Genomic DNA, 22,848 nt, shown 5'->3' with positions numbered 1-22,848 from the left:
ATGCAATGTTTTAAGGCTTGAAGGCCTTAAATGCTCTTAGATCTCAAAATAGCAGTTATAAATAAAAGGTATAATGATAAAGAAAATCCGTTATAGCAAAAAATAAAGGTAAAGCCTTATGGAATTATTTGAAATTATCATCATCAAAAGTACTTCCTGAAGCACTTTTTATTTTATAGTACAGTTGTTAATTCTTCACATAAGGCTTTATTTTTGCTTATTTTATTGTAACCCTGAGTTAACTGACCCTCAAAAGTCTACAGTAAACAATTCTCAATCCTTCTCAAATTACAGACTGTGGTCAATACTGTGGCACACAGCACATTTGTCCTAACACCAGGGGAGCCAGTACGCTGACAGCTGCATTCCTGTCTTTATTCACTTTTACAACCCATTTAAGAATTAAAAACCTCACTGTCTCAGAGTCCCAGAACCCTTGTCTGTGAATGTGGACCTGTAACTCCAAAGTTAGAGCTTCCAAAATGTTGTAACCTTCAAGTCAGCGTGAACTGGGTGTCAACAGATCTGCCTTCTCATCCTAGCTCTTTCATTAATTGCTTCTGTGAATTTTGGCAAGTCACTGGATTATGTGCCTCAGCTTCCACATCGGTAAAACACGTATTAGACTAGATGACTGCTAAGGTACTTTCTAGTCATTTATTTCTAGATTTCAGTGAATTTGGTCATTTATTTAACTTTTGCTCTGTGCCAGGCAACAGGGAAGCGATAAGGTTATTAAGTTGAACAGACGCGTAAAACAATTTGTGGAAATCATGTATTAGATATATCAACAAGGTTGAAGGTTACTTTAATAGATGAAGAAAAATCACTGAGTATAAAAGGTTGCTTCCCGTGAAGTCAGTGAAGATCATGAGGCTAATAAAACAGCCTCGCAATCTGTAAGCCAGATGCTTTCCTTTTCTTTCTTTCTCTTTTTTTCCCCTTATAAACAACAGAAACTTATTCCTCTTTAGTTCTGGAGACTGAGAAGTACAAGATAAAGGCAACAGCTGATATGGCATCTGGTGAGGGCTGCTTTCTGGTTCATATATGGCTTCTTCTTGTGTATCCTCACATAGTGAAAGTGAAAGGAAGCCAGACTACTTCTTATGTTACCTCCAGAACCCAAGAAGCATGGCTGTCAAAGAGGGGCTGGTATTAACCAAAATAATTTACTGGTTCACTCTTCTGCATTTGCCCATGAACCACTGCCTCCTTCACTTTCCACCATCTCTACACACATTTTTGAATGCGATTTGACTGAACTGATTCAAGTCTACTTTCACCAATAATAAAGTTGAGTGAGCCAAACACTATTTGGTGCCCACCTAATTTTCCAACTCACTCATAGACCTGTATATGTAAACTTTATACACACACACACACACACACGCATACTGTGGGATATTTGAATACTATAGCATGGAATCCTTTAATTCATATTTTCACTATAAGCAACAATGTCATTTCCCTGCTTGTCAGTTTTTTAGTTTGAAATTCCATATATTAGTTCTTTACATAACTAAAATGAGAAATAATATATTTTATTCATGAGACTTCTATGAGTTCCTGCAATTTAAATCTGTATTTGTATTCACTTGGCTGTGAGTAGTAGAGAACAGCTGGTTGCCATTTCACTCCAATAGTCCTTCATGAACTCAAAAAAAGTTGAGTGAGCCAAACACTATTTGGTGCCCACCTAATTTTCCAACTCACTCATAGACCTGTATATGTAAACTTTATACACACACACACACACACACGCATACTGTGGGATATTTGAATACTATAGCATGGAATCCTTTAATTCATATTTTCACTATAAGCAACAATGTCATTTCCCTGCTTGTCAGTTTTTTAGTTTGAAATTCCATATATTAGTTCTTTACATAACTAAAATGAGAAATAATATATTTTATTCATGAGACTTCTATGAGTTCCTGCAATTTAAATCTGTATTTGTATTCACTTGGCTGTGAGTAGTAGAGAACAGCTGGTTGCCATTTCACTCCAATAGTCCTTCATGAACTCAAAAAATAGTAAACAGTCACACTTTATTCTTTAGATTATTTAATCCATATTTTTTTGAACACTTTTTTCTGGCACTGTAATTTGCTTTATTCTTTTCTTGGACATAGTGAATGCAAACTACTCTCTATTAGTTATGGGAAATACACGAATATACATGAATTTATTCATCATAATATATTGTCTGAAGCAGGTTTATAGATATAAAGCACTGGAACAACTTCATCTTCAATATAGATCACTATGGACTCAATAAAACTTTTGCAGAATAACTTAAATCCTTATCACAAATGAAACTTGGACCATAGTAAAGGTTATCTTTTGAAATAAGCCAAGAATTAGCTACGAGTCTGTAGCAATGTATTATGCTTTGGCTAGATCAAATATAGAAAGAGCCTATATTATTTGCATATAATTTAAATAAAAATCAACACATTTGATAGAACAGAGATAATATAAGTTGGTTGTAAGGTTTAAACCTTAAACACCACACACAAATGCAATGTTTAGTTTACTTTGCACAAATGAATCTTTTTTTTTTTTTGAGATGGAATAAGGTACACACATACACACACGATGTTTAGGTTACTTTGCACAGATGAATCCGTTTTTTTCTTTTTTTTTTTTGGAGACGCAGTTTCAGTCTTTTTGCCCAGGCTGGAGTGCAATGGCGTGATCTCGGCTTACTGCAACCTCTGCCTTCCAGGTTCAAGTGATTCTCCTGCCTCAGCCTCCCAAGTGACTGGATTACAGGCCCCTGTCATCAGGCCCAGCTAATTTTTGTATTTTTAGTAGAGACGGGGTTTCACCATGTTGGTCAGGCTGGTCTCAAACTCCTGACCTCAGGTGATCCACCCACCTCAGCATCCCAAAGTGCTAGGATTACAGGCATGAGCCACCACACCCGGCCTCTTAAACCTATTTTTAATGTCTATTCACAGCAAATTTTCCAAAATAAATTATTTTGTCTTAAATTACAAATATTCATTGCGCTAATACTCATTATTTATACCTTCACAAGTTTCAAAAATAAATTTAAAGTGGCTTCTTAAAAAAATATCGATACTCTGTGATCATTAAATGAGAACAAAATAATAATAATGAGGTAATGAAATAGTGAAGTTAGTTATTAGGAAACTGGAACTAAGAATAAATATAGCCATATATAATGAGTTACATTAAAATTATAATGTATAATGAGTTACATTAAAATCCTCATGATAGACAAACTTTTTTTCTAGCTAAACTCTAGAAAAAAAGTGTTTTTTATATGTGGGATATTGAACAAAATAGTGAAAAATATTTTCAGTAACAGTTGGATAAAAAAAGTATGCAGAATTTTTCTCTTTATGTCAATTATATCAATCCTTAGCAAGTATAAGCAGCATACTGTTTTATTTTTGTAAAAGGATTCCACTGAGAAACTAGAGTAATGTCCTATATATGGACTTGTAGGTTCCATTAGTAAAATAAATGATTAAAATTTGATAAAAACTGAATAGCAAACAGTTTTATATTGAGGTCTCTGGCAAGTACTTAAAGTGCCCGTTACTTTTCCTTATGATTGGAAGAGATTCATTTGAATTATATTCTGGGCCTGTCCACAAGAAAATCCACATTTTTTATAAAAATTAACATATATTCTTGCCTGGATGAAGAGGAAACAATATCTGCAAGCAGCTCCAAATAATTCCTTAAGAAACAAGTTTGAATCTGTTAGAATTCTTTAAAAAGTGTTTTTGAAGATGTCCAGTTTTTCCCAACATGAAGCAAATTTAACAATTAGAATCTGATATTAATGTGATAAAAGTATAATATTTTAAAATAGTTAAACCTAGAGGATGCTTAACTTTCACACTTTCTTAAATAGTACCGACCTGATGTCCCTTGCTAAGAAATTTGATATTTAATTAACACAACAACTCGGTCATCAAAATAAACACATGACAAAAACTGATACAAAAAATGAAGGAAGTCTCAAAACAACAAAAACACAATATTTGTTGACATCATCCTTTTCGGGAATTTAATAATATTCATTAAGTCATCCAACAACAATGGACTGTTTTATCAGAATTTGGAGCCGAAAGGAATATGTTTTTTATCTAGCAAAGTATTTCTATTTAATCATGTTTTCCTTTTTATGTTTGCTCTTGGGTCTTCTGTTGCAATTTTCTTGTGTCAAATAAAATACAATCTTCATAATTGCAGTAAGGGAGAAAAAATAATTCTGTAGAGCAAAATTATTCAAGGCAGAAGGACTAAATGTACCAGTCTTAATTAGTTTTGTATTTCTATTGGGTAAAGAAATTGCTGTTTGAGAGCCTAGAGTACACATTTAGCTCCTTGGGGAGCAATAATATATTTGTGAGGAACAAGGGAAGAAACAAAATAAGTTATTGATTTTCAGCTTGAATTGCTGTATAGATTATAAGAAAATAAGAAACAGTAATAAGAACCATTTGCCTGCTAATGGTCATGAAATTACATTCAGTTACAACTGTGTTAAACTCACTTGAAAAAAGTGTGCAGGGATACTCTTAGACCTGGACACGCCATGGAGGTCTGTTGCTTCAAATCGTACAAACTGGAGGCGATTTTTGGCCATGGCTTGTCTAATGTGTTTCATTCTAGAAGAGAGTTGAGGTGGGGCCAGAATTTGACTGCTGTCCCTCATGCAATCTGCAAAATAAAAAAAAATATGTTCTAACTCAGGAGATCATGATGGACTGAGAAGCAAAAGGAGACTACAGAGTAGTGAATTAGTCACTATTATTAATAAATATATTAATATTCATCATGTCACTGGCTTAGAGTTGGATATCTTACCTTTCTTATTCTGCCCTTACCATCTTCCCGAGAACATTGTGTCTAAACAACCTGAGATCATTTATCAGTTAGGACGAGGTCAAAATTGACATTATTTGCATAAGGATATAGTGATATCATATGCAGATACTTACTGAAAATCCTTTTGCTTATGGAAATTAGAACATATTTGCATAAGTTCACAGCAAAAAAGGGAGCATAAAAGTCTGTCTATAGGTGACTGTTATTGAACATATTTGGGCTTCTTGAACTAACTGTTAATTTCTAAATTTAAATTTCTATGTGATTAAAAGTGAATTTGGTTTTATCTTCTGGGGTTTTGTCTTATTCTGGGAGTTTTTTACCCAAAAGGCTTTATATCTTTTTAATGGCATCTAACTCTAAGAAGTCTACACATTTCTGTCAAATTTAAAACTTGCTTAAATAAGCAAACAAACGTGTCTTTTTTTTTTTTTTTTTTTTTAAGAATGAGAGTGTAGGAGATGAAAAATCTGGACTGCATACTCAATTTAAAATTAGAAACATAAAAAATGTTCTTTTCAAGACTTTTAAGATAGTTTGCAAATTCCAACTTCAGAGCTAGAAGAGAATTTTGGAGATAAATCATTTAATCTAACCAACTCATTAGCTTGAGTCCCAAAGTGGCACAATGAGTTACTCCAAACCACACTATCAGTTCACTGCGGAACTGAAACTAGAATGCAGAGTTTTGATTCATGCTGGGTGGTTTATTACCACAAATTAAATTAGTATGTCTATAGCACATAGAATTGTCAGGCAAATAGTACACATTATAAATGTTAGTTGCTGTCAGAACTTTTAGGAGAGGCAGCAGAGTGTAGTTTGGGTTAGCACAAAACACTGAAGCCCATCCACCTCCATTCCAACCCTACCTTTGCCCTAGCAACAATCTTATCCTCTTTATGCCTTGAATTTCTCATCAGTAACATATGACCTAATTCACAGGCTTGTTAGGAGGATTAAACAAGTTATTAACAGTTACTGGCAGACAGTAAGCACCATATAAATGCTACTTAAATGCATAAAGTGAGTACAAGTACTCTAGCCCTAGTAAATGGTATCATGATCAAGTCTGCAACCAAACACTCATCAATCTATCACATCATTGATGTTGAGCAGCTATAATTCTAAAGAGATACCTAAGTATTCTTTTGCAAGATATAATTAGGCTTTAAAAGTAAGCATAAAGATTGACAGTTTAGAAACATAGATTAAGTAGATTTGAAGTGCACGAAGCATGGGAAAAACAAATTACTGGTTCCATATATGCAGATACATTAGTGATAATGTGCTATCACTGATACATTTGGCTACTCTGAAACTCTGGAGGCTTTATAACTACCTTCCATTTAAAACAAACTGTAGCAATTAAAGTGTTTCATGCTAAATTAACACTTGCTGTATTCCCAACCTACTCTGAAATATTGGGTATTCAGCCCAAGATGAATAATGCTCCTTAAAGCAAAATTTATAGGCATTTTAAAATATGGAAATTTGGGTCGGGCGCGGTGGCTCACTCCTGTAATACCAGCGCTTTGGCAGGTTGAGGTGGGCAGATCACTTGGGGCCAGGAGTTCTAGACCAGCCTAGGCAACATGGCAAAACCCCGTCTTTACTAAAAATACAAAAATGTGCTGGGTGTGGTGTCATGCTCCCGTAGTCCCAGCTACTCAGGAGGCTGAAACACAAGAATTGCTTGAGCCTGGGAGGTGGAGGTTGCAGTGAGCCAAGATCGCACCACTGCACTCCAGCCTGGACGACAAAGAGAGACTGTCTTAAAAAATAATAATATGGAAGTTTTTAGATAATGAGTATTCTAAACATAATAAGCAATTATACATAAGCTATAAAGAAGACATCCCTTATAAAAGGAGAAAGGTAATTTTATTGGTTCACCAGTAATAGGATAACAGGTAGTTTTACTAGCTTTTTGCTTTATCTGTGTCTCCTAAACTTTCTACAATGAATACATATTATTTTAAAATAAGAATAATATTCGGCTGGGCACGGTGGCTCAAACCTGTAATCCAGCACTTTGGGAGGCCAAGGCGGGTGGATCACAAAGTCAGGAGTTCAAGGCCAGCCTGACCAACATGGTGAAACCACATCTCTATAAAAATAAAAAAAATTAAAAAAAAAAATAGCCAGGCGGTGGCATTCACCTATAATCCCAGTTACTCAGGAGGCTGAGGCAGGAGAATCTCTTGAGTCCAGGAGGCGGAAGTTGCAATAAGCCGAGATGGCGCCATTGTACTCCAGCCTGGGTGACAGAGTGAGACTCCATCTCATAAAACAAAAATAATCAATAAAAATAATAATAATATTCATTCGCTCAACATAGATATTTTTTATCATCACATACTATTCATACTGAACGTGTATCTAGGAATCAGCCAGAAAGAGCCCTACCCTCATAGAACTTTATATTATAAAGTGGGATAGGTATAGATAATAAACATGCCATCAAATGCAAGGGTGGGATAAGTTCACACAGTAAAAGGGCTGAGAAAAGAACAAAACAAAACCATAATCACCTGAAGTATTAATTGTTTGAGACTTGATCACAACATAGACCGCTCTAACCCTTGATTCATTTTGAAGTCTCCAAGTTGCTCTGTGACTGGACAGTGAGTAGGGTACATGTATTAGTTTGCTAAAGCTACTATGACAAATGCCCCAGACAGGCGGCTTAAACAGAAATTTATTTTCTCATAGTTCTGAAGGCTAGAGGTCGGAGACCAAAGGTGTCAGCAGGATTGCTTCTTCTAAGGTCTCTCTCCCCTTGGCTAATAGACAGCCATCTTCTTCCAGCACCTTCACATGTTCTTTTCTCTGTGCATGTCTGTGACCTAATCTCTTCTTCTTAGGAGGACATGAATCATACTGAATTAGGGGTCACCCTGCAGACCTCATTTAACCTTAATTACCCCTTTAAAAAGTGTATCTCCAAATTCAGCCACATTATCAGGTACTGAAGGTTAGGATATCATTTTTAACAATTTTGGAGAAACACCATTCAACACATAACAGTATATCATTCTGTTTCTGTTATCTTCAGTGTCCTTATTGGCACCTGCCACACTGTATACTCACATGTTCCTGTCATCCCCCATTACCTATCAGCTCCTTGAGAGCCAAGGCTTAGTTTTACCTGCTGCTGTTTTCTTGGTACTTGTAGCAGCATAGGCATCTCATAGCCATTCGACAAATATTTTTTAAATAAGTGAGTGAGTGAATGAATGAATGCATCCTGTGTGATTTGACCTTGTCTAATTGATAAGTAAAAGTTGTCATCATATATTTTAGTATATATCCTAAGTATCTATTTTTCATTTAAAAGTTTAATTCTTTCACCAAATACGAGAAACCTATCCAATCCCATTTCATTTTCAAGGCATCAACTGATCTTGCTGCATCATTGTCTGAATTTTTCTTCAATAAATCATACTTGTTATTTACAATTAAACCTTTTGGTCAACCTTTCCCAGTTGCACAAGATGAATAGCTGGCAGATAATTGCCAGTTCAGGAGCTCATTTGTTTTTCCTACAGTGTGGTTCCTGGGAGATTTTCTTCTTTTCTATTCCATCAAGGGATTAATAAATTAAATCAATGTGTTTTTATAGAAGATGTTTTAGTGCTGTGAATGTTTAGGGAAAAAATAAGAAAACATTTTTTTTAAAAAAAGTCAAAGCTTCATAGCACAATTTGGAGAAATTGTGTCCGTGTTCAGTGACAATGAGGACATATATCAGTTATACAGAACAAGCCATGGTCACTTATAAAAGGGAGATTGAAGAGACGTTTGGGCTTCAGAAACACCAATTCAAAGAAAGGGAAAAGTGCATTTGAGAGAAAACCCTGGAATGCATTCAGCTTATTGCACACCTAGTATAATGTACCATGCTGTTTCAAGGTCCAGCCGTCTTTCATCATTGTGGCTATGGTGAGAGTCACCCTGTTTGTGCTACCTTCTGGCCACATCATATTAGCGCAGACATTGTTGGAAAGCCCAGGTGGCAGAATAACCAGGTACAAAGCGGGGAAAAAAAGCAATACAATAAAAAGTGGGAGGGAAAGGGAGCTTTTCTTTGAAAAAAACAAAGTATTGTTTTTGGAAAAACTCAGAGAAGTTATTCCAAAGAAGAAATACCATATCAAAATTCCTTACACTTATTTTGGGGGTTTATTTTTAAATCTATTTTTTAATTATGTATATGTATTGGTTTGTGTTTTAAATTTTTGGTACTGAGGGCCTATAGAGAACTTAACACACTCTGGGCCAAAAAGGGAGCTTCTGAGCTAAAGAAGTTGAGTTAGTAACGGTACCCATGCCCTAAGTCACAACTGACAGTGCAAAGAGAGCTCACGACACAAGATCTTTCTCCAGATTTCTGGCTTAAGACAAAGAAATGGTAAATCCATCTATCTTTTGCAGCTAAAACTAGAATATATAAAACAATGACCAAAAGCTCTGGAGGAGCCAGCGTGGCCAGCAGATGTTATCTGATTAGTCTTCCCAGTGTTCAGAAACTTTTTTGAAATAGTGGACAGCACTTCATTATTAGAAAATTTTATGTAAAAATCTTGAATTCAAATTTATTTTGAAACTAGATCTGGCAACCCTGGGTAGGTATTTCTCCACAGCAACAACTGGTTGGAACTCTGAGGTAGTCTAGATGGGCAGGCAACCTCTACTTAACGGAGTGGCAAACATTTTCTGTAAAGGAACAGATAGTAAATATTTGAAACCATGTAGGCCATATGGTATTCGTTGCAGCTACTCATTTAGCACAACGTCATTTCAGCACAAAAGCAGCTATAAACAATTTGTAAACATTACTTAGAAAAACTGACCAGCAAGCTGAATTTGGCCTTTGGGCCATAGTTTGTTGCTCTCAGCGCCAGTTTTCTCATGACCAGAACCACTCCCTATGTTCTTACACCAGCCCATCTTTTGTATTAACTGTCTGGCCCCTTTGGGCATTTGTATCAACAGCTGCCTGATGTTCAGAGGTTGTTAGTGTTCATGCTCTTCACTTTGGAGAAATTCATAAAGCCAAAGTAGAGAGAAATTCAGTTATGAGAGATGGTGTGGTAGTGAGATGGGAGAGTTCCCTGACCTCCTCGCGGGGCTTGCAACAGGGACGTGACTCATTTACTTGGCCATTGCACTCAAATTACTTATGGGAGGGGGGAACGTGCAGGTGAACCAAGGTGAGCACTTGTGGGTTGCGGCCCTATGGCAGTGTTTAGGGGTGTTACCATGCTCTTTTAGCTCTACCATCCACAGACGGCTAAGTGTTAACCAGCTCAGTGGAAAGTCCGGGTAACAGCCTTTTACACCCTGTTCTCTAGGTACCCAGCTCCTTGTCCGGAGTCCAGGAAGAATCACGTCACATGGACTAGAAGGATGGCGAATGTGGCGATTTTATTGAGTGATGGAGGTGGCTCTCAGTGGGATGGTTGGGGAGCAGGAAATGGGATGGAGTGGGAATACGATTTTCCCCTGGAGTTCGGCTGTCCCGTGACGGATCTCCTCTCCGACCGTCACCAGCTGAACTCCTCTTCACCTTCAGATGCTCCTTCTCTGCCATGCTGTTCTGCTGCTCTGTCAGTGGAGCTTGGGGTTTATATGGGCATAGGATAGGGACATGGTGGGCCAGAGTGGTCTTGGAAAAGGCAACATTTTGGAACGAAAACAGAAATGCCTGTTCCTATTCAGGGCCATGGGCTTCCAGGCTTGAGGGTGGGGCCTTTGCCGGGGAACTGCCCTCTTCTACGCAGTATTTCCCTGCCTCCTCTCGGTATCAGTAGGCAGAATAGCCCTACGAAAATTCCTACCATACCTAATCTCTGGAACACGTGAATATGTTAAATTGCATGGCAAAAGGGACTTTGTAAATGTAATTAAGGTTATGGACTTTAAAATAGGGATATTATCTTGGATTATCCATGTAAGCCCTTGAAATTAGATGGCTTTCTCCAGCTGAAGGCAGAAAAGGGATGTGGAAGACGGAGAATTCAGGGAAGTTCTAAATATGAGAAGGATTTGAGGCATTGCTATCTCTGAGATAAAAAAATAAAAACAGAGATAGGCTTCTGGGAGATAAGGGTCACCCCAGCTGACAGCCAGCCAGGACACAAGAACTTCAATTCTACAGTCACAAAGAACTGGATTCTCTCAACAATCTGAATGAACTTGTAAATGTGCTGTTCCCTGGAGTCTCTAGATAAGAACCCAGATGGCAATACCTTGACTTCAGCCTTGGAAAGCCTGAAACAAGGAAACCAGATGAACCAACCTAGACTTCTAACATACAAAACTGTGAGATAGTACACTTGTGTTTTCAAAAAGATAGTAAGTTTGTGGTAATTTGTTATGGTGTCAATAGAAGACTAATACATATAGAATTCTGATAGTGTTTATTTTCCAGGCTGCAGCTCCTCCTCAGGCCCTGTCTGTACTAAAGGATTTAACCTTGCCCAAAGAGAGCTATGGTCTCTGCCCTTGGTCCCTTCCAAACAGTTAGAATGTCTTGCCTGACAAGAGTGTCTTTGTTTACCAAGAGGTTCTAGGCCACGCCAGTAACTGCTTGATCCCCAAAGGGGCTGGAGAGTGAGGCCAGCCAAATGCCCAGTTAACCATGAAGCCCCAGTAAAGACTCTGGACACCAAGACTCAAGTGAGCTTCCCTGGTTGGCAATATTCCTTATGTCATTGCCAAGAGAACAGTGCTGTCTGTCTGTGTCTCCACTAAGAAAGGACAAGTGAACAAAGAATAAGTGAACATTCTGTGCTTAGAACTTGCCTGGACTGCTCATGGCAGATTTTAATCTGTATCCTTGTAGTATAATAAACCATAACCTTGAATATAACAGCTTTCAGTGAGTTCAGTGAGTCCTTCCAGCAAATTATCTAAACTAAGGTTAACTTGGGGAATTCCAAAACTTGTAATTTGTGTCAGAAGTGAGGGTAACGTGGTAGACACTATCCCTCTAACTTCCCACTCTGGTATATTCTCATCTTTTCAAATCTTGTATGTTTAACCCTGTCATTATAGATTTCCTTTTTTCTGAGGCAGGTAGTGGGGTAGGGTCTCTCTCTGTTACTCTGGCTGGAATTCAGTAGCACAATCACAACTCACTGTAGCTTCAACCTCCTGGGCTCAAGTGATCCTCCCACCTCATTCCCCTAAGTAGCTAGGACCACAGGCATGTGCCCCCACACATAGCTAATTTTTTTATTGTGTAGAAATGGGGTCTGCCTACGTTGCCCAGGCTGGTCTCGAATTCCAGTTCTCAAGTGATCTCCCCACCTCAGCCTCCCAAAGTGCTGGGATTACAGGTGTAAGCCACGTGCCTGGCTTTTAGATTTCCTTTTATAACTAATTTCCAGCATTTTCATTCAAGTGAGTTTTAATCAATACACTCATGTACCAAAATAGTTACATCACTATCAATCAGCCAGAAACTTAGAATAATAGGATTTTACTTTTAGAAAAGGCAAGACATCTTCCATTGCAACCCTGCTATTTTCCAGATGAACAGCCTAAAGGGTAAAGAAAACTACAAAGCGTTTTACAAAAGATAGGTATAAAAATCTTTGTAAGTGTTCTGACTTCCAGGCTAGTATTCCTCAACCAACATGACATTCTCTCTAATTCAAATACAAACTTAGGGTTAGTGGCTAGAACCACATACCAGTTTGTTCCAGAATCCTTACCAGTAAATCCTTACCAGAGTTTGGGTTAAATTCACCTCCAGGAACATTGGTTGTTGCTCTGGGGGGCAATGGTGTTATCACTGTTGTCTCATCCTGAGACTCCTTATCATGATGTGGCAGATGAGACTCATCAGAGCCAGGTCCCATGACGGGTTTGCTTGTATTCCCTAATTTGTGGCAACCCATTTGGTTTCTGATCCTCTCTGTAGTAATAAGGAAAAATGTTAATATATGTTCCCATTGTTTTCAGCTGTTTCTTAATATAATATGGAGAGGAATACTTGAGAAAATAGTATATTCCTAGCAGTGACATATTAAATGAAGGGCAATGGGAGTGGTCTACCCTAGTCACTGGCCAAGAAAGTGCATTGCTTGTAGAGAATTTAAAAACAGACCAGGTGCGGTGGCTCATGTCTGTAGCCTGTAATCCCAGCATTTTGGGAGGCTGACGCAGGTGGGTCATTTGAGGTCAGAAGTTCGAGACCAGACCAGCCAACATGGTGAAAACCCATCTCTACTAAAAATACAAAAAATTAGCCTGGTGTGGTGGCACACCCTGTAATCCCATCTACTCGGGAGACTGAGGCAGGAGGATCGCTTGAGCCTGGGAGACAGAGATTGCAGCGAACCAAGATCATGCCACTGCACTCCAGCCTGGGTGACAGAGTGAGACTCTGTCTTTAGATAGATAGATAGATAGATAGATAGATAGATAGATAGATAGATAGATAGATAAATTCTACTAAAATCTGACTTCTTTTTATTATAATCATATGCTGGGAATTCCTGGGGACACAGTGATTCCTAGGATTGAGCCTGTTGTCCAAATTAACTTCTAGTTTTAGCAGTGTCTCAGATCTATTGAGATCTAGTTGGAGTTCCAAAATGTGTTATGAAAACACCTTCCATACCATTCTTATGGCCCCTCAAATCCTCTGTAACGATTGTTGTATTCATTTTCAGAGCAGAAAACTGTCTCTCTTCCTACTTATACATTCCTCTGCTTTGTTCTTTTTTTTTTTTTTTCTACTACTATCATCCTAATCCTAACCCTCTTTACATTGTAAATATTTTGATTGGTTATTTTTATATATTCATATTGTAAGCTTATATTTGCCATCTTTTATGACACCTATATAGGAATAAATTTTATTTGTCCTTTTGCTTCTCCCAAAAAAGAAATGAAGATGTTTTATGAAAAGAAAGACCAAATGGAGATTGCCATTGACCACACCATTTCTGAGGGCTCAGAGCAGTTAGATACCATTTGAATTGGACATATCCATTTCTCCCACTTCAGTTGAACAAACATGTGGTTTAGTGACTTTCTTCCTTCTTAATTTATTCATGCTGTTGTCTTCAGTCTCATTGCCTTCATCTCTTATTGAGTCCTGTTGATAATTAATAAACAAAAAGCCAAATAACAGATTATTCAAACAATGATATTTGGATATCAAAAGAGTATATTTGAATAGCTCAATTTTTTAATGAGCATAGAAGACTTTTATAATGATGAAAATTTTGTCACTTCCACAGTCACCTGAATAACTCAAAATTTAAAAGCCCAACGTTGTGCTGATAGGCCAGCTATTCTCTATCTCCTTTTATATGTGGTACAGAAAATATCGTTAAGTTAATTAAAACCTTGCCTAATTACTCAAGATTTCTATGTTTATTTTTTACTTGGGGAATTTTATATTATTTATTCCTAAATATTTTTGCAAAACCTATTTTAACTAAAAAGTTTACTTTTTATGATTTCTATTTTTTAGGATTTCTAACCTTTTTGTCTGAAGGCATACACATCTGAAGAATTGTGTTCTCTGCTCTCTTTTTCCTTAAGAAATTAATAATGCAATTAATAATTGCATCAATATTTACTTCACTTCAAAAAAAGTACTTGAGTTCATAAAGTGCTATTTTGTGACTGTGTTTTATATGTGTAAAACAAACATCATGACCAAACCATTTTATAGCTTAAGAAAATCTAAGGAAATGCATTTAAATCAAAATAACCTAGCTTTCACAATCTAGTTATAATCTTTGACATGAGAGGATATGCCCAGTGGGGAGCTGGGCAGTGAGGCAAGGGCTGGTGCTGGGAACTCAGGAATCTCAGCACTAACAGTGCACAGAGTCACCCCTGCAGTCCCAAGACACAAAAGCTGTCACTGAAAAAAATATACAAAAAAATTTTGAAAAAGCTGACACTGATATTTTTAAGGTTTTTTACAAACCTCTCATAGTGGTTTGAAGAGAGAGGAAAGTGACAGGGTCAGGGTCAAAAAGCATGTCGTAAATGCTTTGAGCTTAGTATCTTCATGAAAAGCAGACTCCGAGGGGTTTTACCTCTGTAGGCAAGTTATATAAATATATGTTGAGTAGTTGCTGGGGAGCAACTGTATCAGTTTATCTATAAAACCAGTTAATTTTCCCAAGGTTAAAACAGAAAAAGAAAGATTTTCATTTTTTGCTGTTTGTATATAATTATGATGCATTGCTATTATTGTTATTAACAAAGTTATATTTCCAAGAACAAAGGCTTTTCTGTAATTTTAAAGTTTCACTTATTAGAAAATTGTGGTCTTTTTCACTCCACATAACCTTATATTTGGATAATATGATACTTAATATATGATATAATAAATAATTTTGTAAGTAGTTTAGGATTTAATTTCAATATTTGCATAAATTTTTCCAACACACTTCTGATAGAATCTGGCAGAAATATAAAGATTTATTGTACATGTACACCATGTCTAAAATTGTTTTGCTAGAAATGCATAGTCTATAATTTTACTTTTGTTAAATGCGTATGTATATATTTATTTTTACTTATTTATTTATATAGTCTTTTAAAGAAGTATTGTTTAGAAAATGAAATACTTAGCCAGGTATATAATTATCAATGCAATATGAGCAGACTAAATTTGTCTTAGCTTGACCCTTTCTCATATATAATCTTTTCATATACAAATTGAAGGAATCGGGTGAGATAAACTTTAACATCTCTTTGAGTTTCAAACTCTAACCTGCAACTGAATAAACAATTAAATAACAATGTGTTAAAATTGAGCACATTGTCAAGCATGTTTTCTCATGGTACCCCTTAAGTTAATAAAATCTCACCGTTTTACAAATAAGAAAAATGAGACTCAGAGTAACTTGCCCCAGTCCACAAGAGTGAATGAAAGATGCAGTTCCTAAAAATACCTTGTTTTTCAACAAGCCATTCTGCTTCCTAAAAACCAGAGATCTAAGACAAAAGAAAGGTATTTTTAAAAACATTCACCTGCCCTCATGTAAACCAGATCAAAAGGGAAAATTTCTTAAGAAAAAAAACAAAAAAAAAGTTCCTAGTTACTAACAGAATTTTACCAATAAGAGCCCCAAAACTGGCCAGGTGTGGTGGCTCACGTCTGTAATCCCAGCACTTTGGGAGGCCAAGGCGGGTGGATCACAAGGTCAGGAGATCGAGACCAGCCTGGTCAACATGGTGAAACTCCATCTCTACTAAAAATACAAAAATTAGCCAGGCGTGGTTGCATGTGCCTGTAATCCCAGCTACTCGGGAGGCTGAGGCAGGAGAATCGCTTGAACCCGGGAGGCGGAGGTTGCAGTGAGCCGAGATGGCGCCATTGCATTCTAGCCTGGGCAAGAAGAGTGAGACTCGGTATCAAAAAAATAAAAAAGCCCAAAAACTAAGTTGTAGTACATACCTTTCACTCCATGAAAATGCTCAAAAAAGGGAGTGGGGGTTTCAAATGAAGAATAAATACATTTCATTCAATCCTTTGGTTTTCTTTTACATACTAGGGTGATTAGCATATAAACATAGCTACAATAAACCAAATTTATTGGATCTCTCATTTATCCCACCTCCAGTAGAGTATTTTTATTCTCCTTAATTCTTAATCTTTTAATTACACTTAGGTGCAATGTGAATGATGCTTCAGTAAAAAACCTACTAGCCCAGATGATTGAGGTTTGGGTTGTAATTCTGACCTTTCCACAAAGTAGCAAGTCCTTCTAGAGCCTTGGCATTCTCATCTGTAAACACTAATATAAATACAATCATATTGTAAAATTTAATTGAGCCTAGAGCTGCCTCCTTACATATTTTAAGGTTGACTTAAACATTTCTAAGCAGACTAGAAACTACTCTTTTACCAATCATAGAGTTTCAGCCAATCACAGGTGGCCAATTGTTCAAAACATATTCAAACACTGTTTCTGTATTTCATTTCCATCTTCTGCACCAAGATGGAAATCTTCTGTATATCACTTTTCTTTTCCTGTCCATAAATATCATCTGACCTTGTGACAGTCTAAGAGTCTCTCTGAATGTATTCTGGTTCTGAGGGCTGCCTGACTCTTGAATTGTTCTTTAACTGAATTTAAAATTTAATTTTTCTAAAGGTTTTCTTTTAACAGATGGCCTCAGAAGTGAGATTTGAAGTAGAGCTTCCAGCAACCCCAGGAGCACGGAGTGATTAAGCAAGGTACCCACCAGCTCCATTGTATCCACTGCTCTCTCGAATCAACAGGGGATCATGGGTAAGTTGTCTCTCCAATTATGGAGATCCATGTGTTTGTGTTTTGATTATCTGAATTTGGATGTGCACATTTTTCATCTTAACTGGGTTCAGAAGTAATGACAGACACTGGACTGGGTTAGACTCAATAATTAACTGGTTTATATCCAGTTAGAAGTCTTAGATAGCTGACTGGTCAGACAAACTGGCAAGAAATGGCAATACTGTAGAAGGTGTGAACTCTGGTTTTCAGAAATTCACCAGGATTTTGTGTTCTACAATGCATTAGGTAGGGAAAAATCTTTGGCTTAGTTGATCGAGATGTGAGAGCCAAAACCAATATTCAACATAAAAATGGTATCCTTAATTTCTGAAGAATGGAGTGCTCAACTTTTGTCTACCCCATACCTCTACATGTATATTTATTAGGTCCTACCAGCCACAAATATGTACAAAATGGCAAAATCTTATAAAGATAATTTAAAATTATAGTGGAATGGTCCAAATAAACAACACCAACACCACACTTTAAGAAGTGCATTTAAAAATGAAGGCTCCCAAATTAGGCATATCCAAGGATGCCTATTAATGTGCAGAACCTTCTAAAAAAGTTAATATTTCTATTGCCTCTTTTAAAAGGCTTTCAAAAGGCAAATAGAAAGCTTAAGCAACTAATTGACAAGAAAAATTGAATCTGCTAATCTTTTGGCTTAGTTACTATCCTGCCCCAAAGATTAAAAGCGAGTTATATAAAGTGTTCATGGAAGGTAGACCCTCAAGTAAAGTAGACTTTTTTCTTTTCAGAGCTATCCATGCTGAGACCACACATAGAGATTTATTTCCTGGCCTTATTAATTCATGGACTCCAACCTGAACTCAGTAATTTTAGCTAAAAAATAGTGGATAACTTAAAAAGAGTGCCTATTGAACTAAATTGGTCTCCAAATTCAGCTTTCTGGCATTTAGCTGGCTATTTTGAAACACATTTTTAAAGGAAATTTACATATGTAAAGGAGACCTCCATTTTTAAGGGTGTCTGCCTCTGTGCAGTAGGAAGAGAGGAAAGACTAAGTTACTAGAGACTCTTATCATTGACTTAGATTTATGTAAGAAGTCTCACCTCTGAAGTACCTTTTCCTATCCATCCTGTCTTAACTGGGCATTTATCCACATCCTCCTTCCTTGATTTGTGCAAAAGATGGTACAACATGTAGGCCTAAAGTCTCAGCTGTATGCATTTGAGAGATAAAATTTCTACATTATTTTACCTAAAAGTCATCCCTTTAGAAGTGAAATTTTAGGATTTTCTAGCTAAGAATTGCTTAGAACAATGAAACAGACAATTGGAATATTGATAGTCTGAAGTGGGGGAAAGAAAAACTATTTGGAAACTAGCAAATGAAAAATTTTTCTGAAAACTTTAACTTCTGCTCTTGTCTGTGTGTCTGTCTGTATGTATATATGTGTTATGTGTATCATATGTTTCTTTCTGATCTTATATAATATTTGGCAAATGAAGCAAGCTTTTACATTGTTGGCAAAATAAAATATGAATATCTTCAGAATTGCCAATACTAAATATAATTCAGACTTTGTTTTTCTGGGTCTACTGGTCAGAAAGGTTTATGCTGTTTTTGCTATATGTTTTAAGGTCATAAAATTGCTGCTTCTGTAAAATTTTGATATGTGCTTGACTTGTCTGTAAGCTGACACTGAAAAGGCTGACTACTGGGCTCCCCTGAGGCCTTTCACACATCTTACTGTGAACTTGTGTCTTTGATTTTGAGCCTTTGAGTTCTGAGGCATGGAGAGGTGGTCATGGTCAGGTCTGGAGACATATATGTCCACTGTACCTGGGCCACCAGCTGCAGGGCACAGCCAAGCCCAATATGGCCCTGCCCTCCCTTCTCCAGCTTTGCCTCCTGGCCATGCTGAGAGGGGTTGGATCCTACAGACATCTTTTTCATAGCTCCATCCTCGGTCCTTGACTCTACACTTGGTGTATAAATTAGGGACCCAGATGGGCCCTGGCCTTCCTAGCCATCCTAGGTGCCACTCAGGACCCATGATGACTGGGAAAGACATTAGGGAGAATACCTATGTTATTTTTTCAAAATTATTTTCAGAAACTTAAAATCTTAAAGCCATGTTAAATTCAGAAATAGGGAAAGGAGCAGTGGCTCACACCTATAAGCCGAGCACATTGGGAGACTGAGGTGGGAGGATCACTAGAGCCCAGGAATTTGAGACCAGTCAGGCAACATGATGAGACGCATCTCTACAAAATATATAAAAATTAGCTAGGCATGGTGGTGTGCATCTGTAGTCCCAGCTACTCAGGAGGCTGAGGTGGGAGAATGACATGAGCCTGGGAGGCAAAAATTGCAGTGAGCCAAGATCATGCCACTGCACTCCAATGTGGGTGACAAAGCAAGATCTACCTCAAAAAATAAAAATAAAAGATAATAATAAATTCAGAAATAAATACTCATTAAATATCTGAGTCATTTCTAAGTAAGTTAAAATATTGAAGTATTATTAACATAAATTTATGCTTTAGTATCTTATTTTTATATGATATTGAAAAGGTAAATATATTTAGATTTATTAAAAATAATTGAGGAAACATCTTTCTAAAAAATTATGAAATGGTTTTCATCTGCAGATACTGATATAAAACACTTCAAAATCATTTACTTCCTAGGTTTTACACTGGAAGTTAGAATTATTAAGAGTTAAAATTTAAGTTAATATATGTAACTATAACTACTAAAGTAAATAATTTGGCTGGCCATGGTGTCTCATGCCTGTAATTCTAGCACTTTGGGAGGCTAAGCTGGGAGGATCACTTGAGGTCAGGAGTTAGAGACCAGCCTGGCCAACACAGTGAAACCCTGTCTCTACTAAAAATGCAAAAATTAGCCAGGCATGGTGATGCACACCTGTAACCCCAGCTACTAGGGAAGCTGAGGCAGGAGAATGGCTTGAACCCGGGAGGTGGAGATTGTAATGAGCCAAGACTGCACCACTGCACTTCAGCCTGGGTGACAGAGTGAGACTCTTGTCTTAAAAAAACAAATAAACAAAATGAAATAAATAATTGCATATGCAAAGTGTACAAGAAAAGCAAGATTGTCTTTGAGGAGAAAATGAAAATGTGTGTTTGTTGAGAAAAAATAATTTTGTCTAGTTTAGAGGTTTTTTAAAGGTTCTTTCAAAATGAAAAAAATGACACAGATAAAATTTAATGGATATTCAAGGTTGAGGGAAAATAGAAAAAAATGTAAGAGGCTATAAAAAGGATTATGGAAATCCTGTGTGTTCAAAAGCTGATTGAAGGTGAATGTATTTGTTTATAAGGTTTTATTAAAATTAGCTGTAGTATTGATTATACACTAATACAAAAGTCAAATTCATATTTCTCTGCAGAGTTCACAGGGGAGAAAAGTAAAATTCTGTTTTCTCCTTTGAATAAGAATTTATTGTAGTATTAATAAGAGTGAAAGATTTTCGTCCACCTTTTGAGTAAAATGCAAAGAAATAGAGGAGAGACAGATTTTGTTTTATGCTGTCTTTATTATGTCTTTTGATTATTTGGAAAACTTAGTCTCCTTTCCATCAAAGAATAAGGATTTTTGCTTTTGAAAACCTTTTAATTATCAGTTAGGCTAAATGAATTACTATTATTTTGCTGTAATCTGCGATTCTATTTTAACAGTGTTTAAAACCTTTGGCATATTTGATAGGCTTCCTAAGATCAAATTTCAAATTCTAAAATTAAGTATTTTTTACTTCAAACTAACTTTAGGATGTTCCAAAAGGTCCCTGAAGCATCCAAAGAAGAGATAATAAATAGGCTTATTTGATATGGTAAATAAAATGGAAAGCATTGTAAAATAAATGATACTTAACATTCTCTGAGTTATATTTTTATGAATATATTACGAATATGTGTTTCAAAATTGTATGTGACTCCTAATATTCTGATATGTCTTAGTATATGTTATCAGTAATAATTATGTTTATTTATGTCAAATTAATATAGGATACAGAAACAGCCAAATGTCCTTGTCATTTGCATCTTTAACCATAACCATTTTAAGTCTTATTGACGGTTTATGAATTCTGATGAACTTTCTGAAAGCCCATTACAATCAAGTAAAATCCTAAAATGTTGTGTCCTCAAGGAGGTTCACGGAAAGGTTGGAAAGAATGCTCATAAACACTCTTGAATACAGGTTTCTGATAACTCTAGGATTATATCATTTGGACGGGATAGGAATACTAAAAACTCTAATGAAGAAGTTGACCATTTTATAAAATTGCTAACTTAAGTAGCACAAGAACTAATTGAATACCAAGGAAATACTTTGGCAGATTACTACGCTAGATCAGCCAGTACTGAAATTGTTAAAATATACCATTTGAATGAGGTTCATGGTTCAAGTTAAGTTGCCTATAATAACCCATTTAACAAACAGTGCTATGCACCTGAATTGAAGAAACAAAACTTGTATTTAAGATAATATAAATTCAATGTCGAGTGTGGACTCATGGAGAGTCTGAAGAGTTGCCTGGTCCTTCTTGTGTGATTAAAACTTCCATCATTGAAAGCTCTACACTCGGCCAAGCATGGTGGCTCTTGCCTGTAATCTCAGCACTTTGGGATGCCAAGGTAGGTGGATCACTCGAGGTCAGGATTTCAAGACCACCCTGGCCAATATGGTGATACTCCCATCTCTACTAAAAATGCAAAAATTATTGAGGCATGGTGGCACACACCTGTAATCCCAGCTACTTGGGAATCACTTGAACCCAGGAGGCAGAGGTTGAAGTGAGCCGAGATTGCATCCAAATTATATTTTTAAAATTTTATTGGTGTCATGACTATTCTAAGTTGCCAAAGTGGTTTATTTTGTTTTGTCAAATCCATAATCCCAGGAAGACAATAAAAACTTCAGGACATTTTTGCTACTTGATGGGCCATTTGAACATTTACACGTGGCTTCTATTCAATTGTTATTTGTAATGCATGTTTTCTAGTTATATACAAGCTTTCTCATGCAAGAAGGCTAATGCAATAAACATAGCTAAAATAGCTTAACAGTTATCAAGAAATGTGCTTTTGTCATGGGACATTCCTAGAGAAATCTCCAACAATAAAGGTACTTGTTTCACTGGACAAGTTGTAAAACATAAGATGTTACAGATATAACAGGATTAGGAAAATCTAACTGAATGGACTGAATTGTCTTGGTCAAAGGTACTGCAGACTGATGACAATCAGTTCCTCTTCCAATCAAAACATGAGTTGACTATTTATGAAACAGTCACTGCAAAGCCTCTAATAATAGAACCTTATGTATCTTCTGCACCTAAATTCTCATATGACTAAATGCTACAATGCAGGCTTTAATGCATTGTGCCAAAGTGTATTTTCATTAGGTAAAAAGAGCTTTTTATGATCCACTGACCGAGTACAGTCAAACCCTTCATGGTCTAAAACTTAGAGATTGGGCCTTCTGGAAACACCATCAAAGACTTCCCTTGCCACCCACACTGCAATAAAGTGCTGGGACTTTGAACCTTGAGTCTATAATATTACAACTCAGAAGGCCCATCCAGCCTCTTGAAACCAAATACTTGTTAGAGACCTTAAGGTAAAGCTAACCAGAGAAATTTCTCCCTAGAAGCAGATGGCATCCTATACA

General features: G+C 36.6%; 1 protein-coding gene across 1 annotated transcript in view; it reads right to left on the bottom strand.

Annotated features, from left to right (window-relative positions):
- The window catches only part of LGSN (lengsin, lens protein with glutamine synthetase domain), a 44,692-nt gene that overhangs the window by 5,775 nt on the left and 16,069 nt on the right, over positions 1–22,848 (bottom strand). Inside the window, exons 2-3 of the mRNA XM_010364278.2 lie at positions 13,867–13,993; positions 4,544–4,710 (exon numbers count right to left, since the gene is read on the bottom strand). Of these exons, the coding sequence (XP_010362580.1) occupies positions 4,544–4,710; positions 13,867–13,993 (294 nt within the window). The remainder of the gene's footprint in view (positions 1–4,543; positions 4,711–13,866; positions 13,994–22,848) is intronic.

This window comes from Rhinopithecus roxellana, chromosome 4, assembly GCF_007565055.1.
Source record: "Rhinopithecus roxellana isolate Shanxi Qingling chromosome 4, ASM756505v1, whole genome shotgun sequence".
Lineage (NCBI taxonomy): Eukaryota > Metazoa > Chordata > Mammalia > Primates > Cercopithecidae > Rhinopithecus > Rhinopithecus roxellana.
This window is presented reverse-complemented; position numbering and strand designations above follow the sequence as displayed.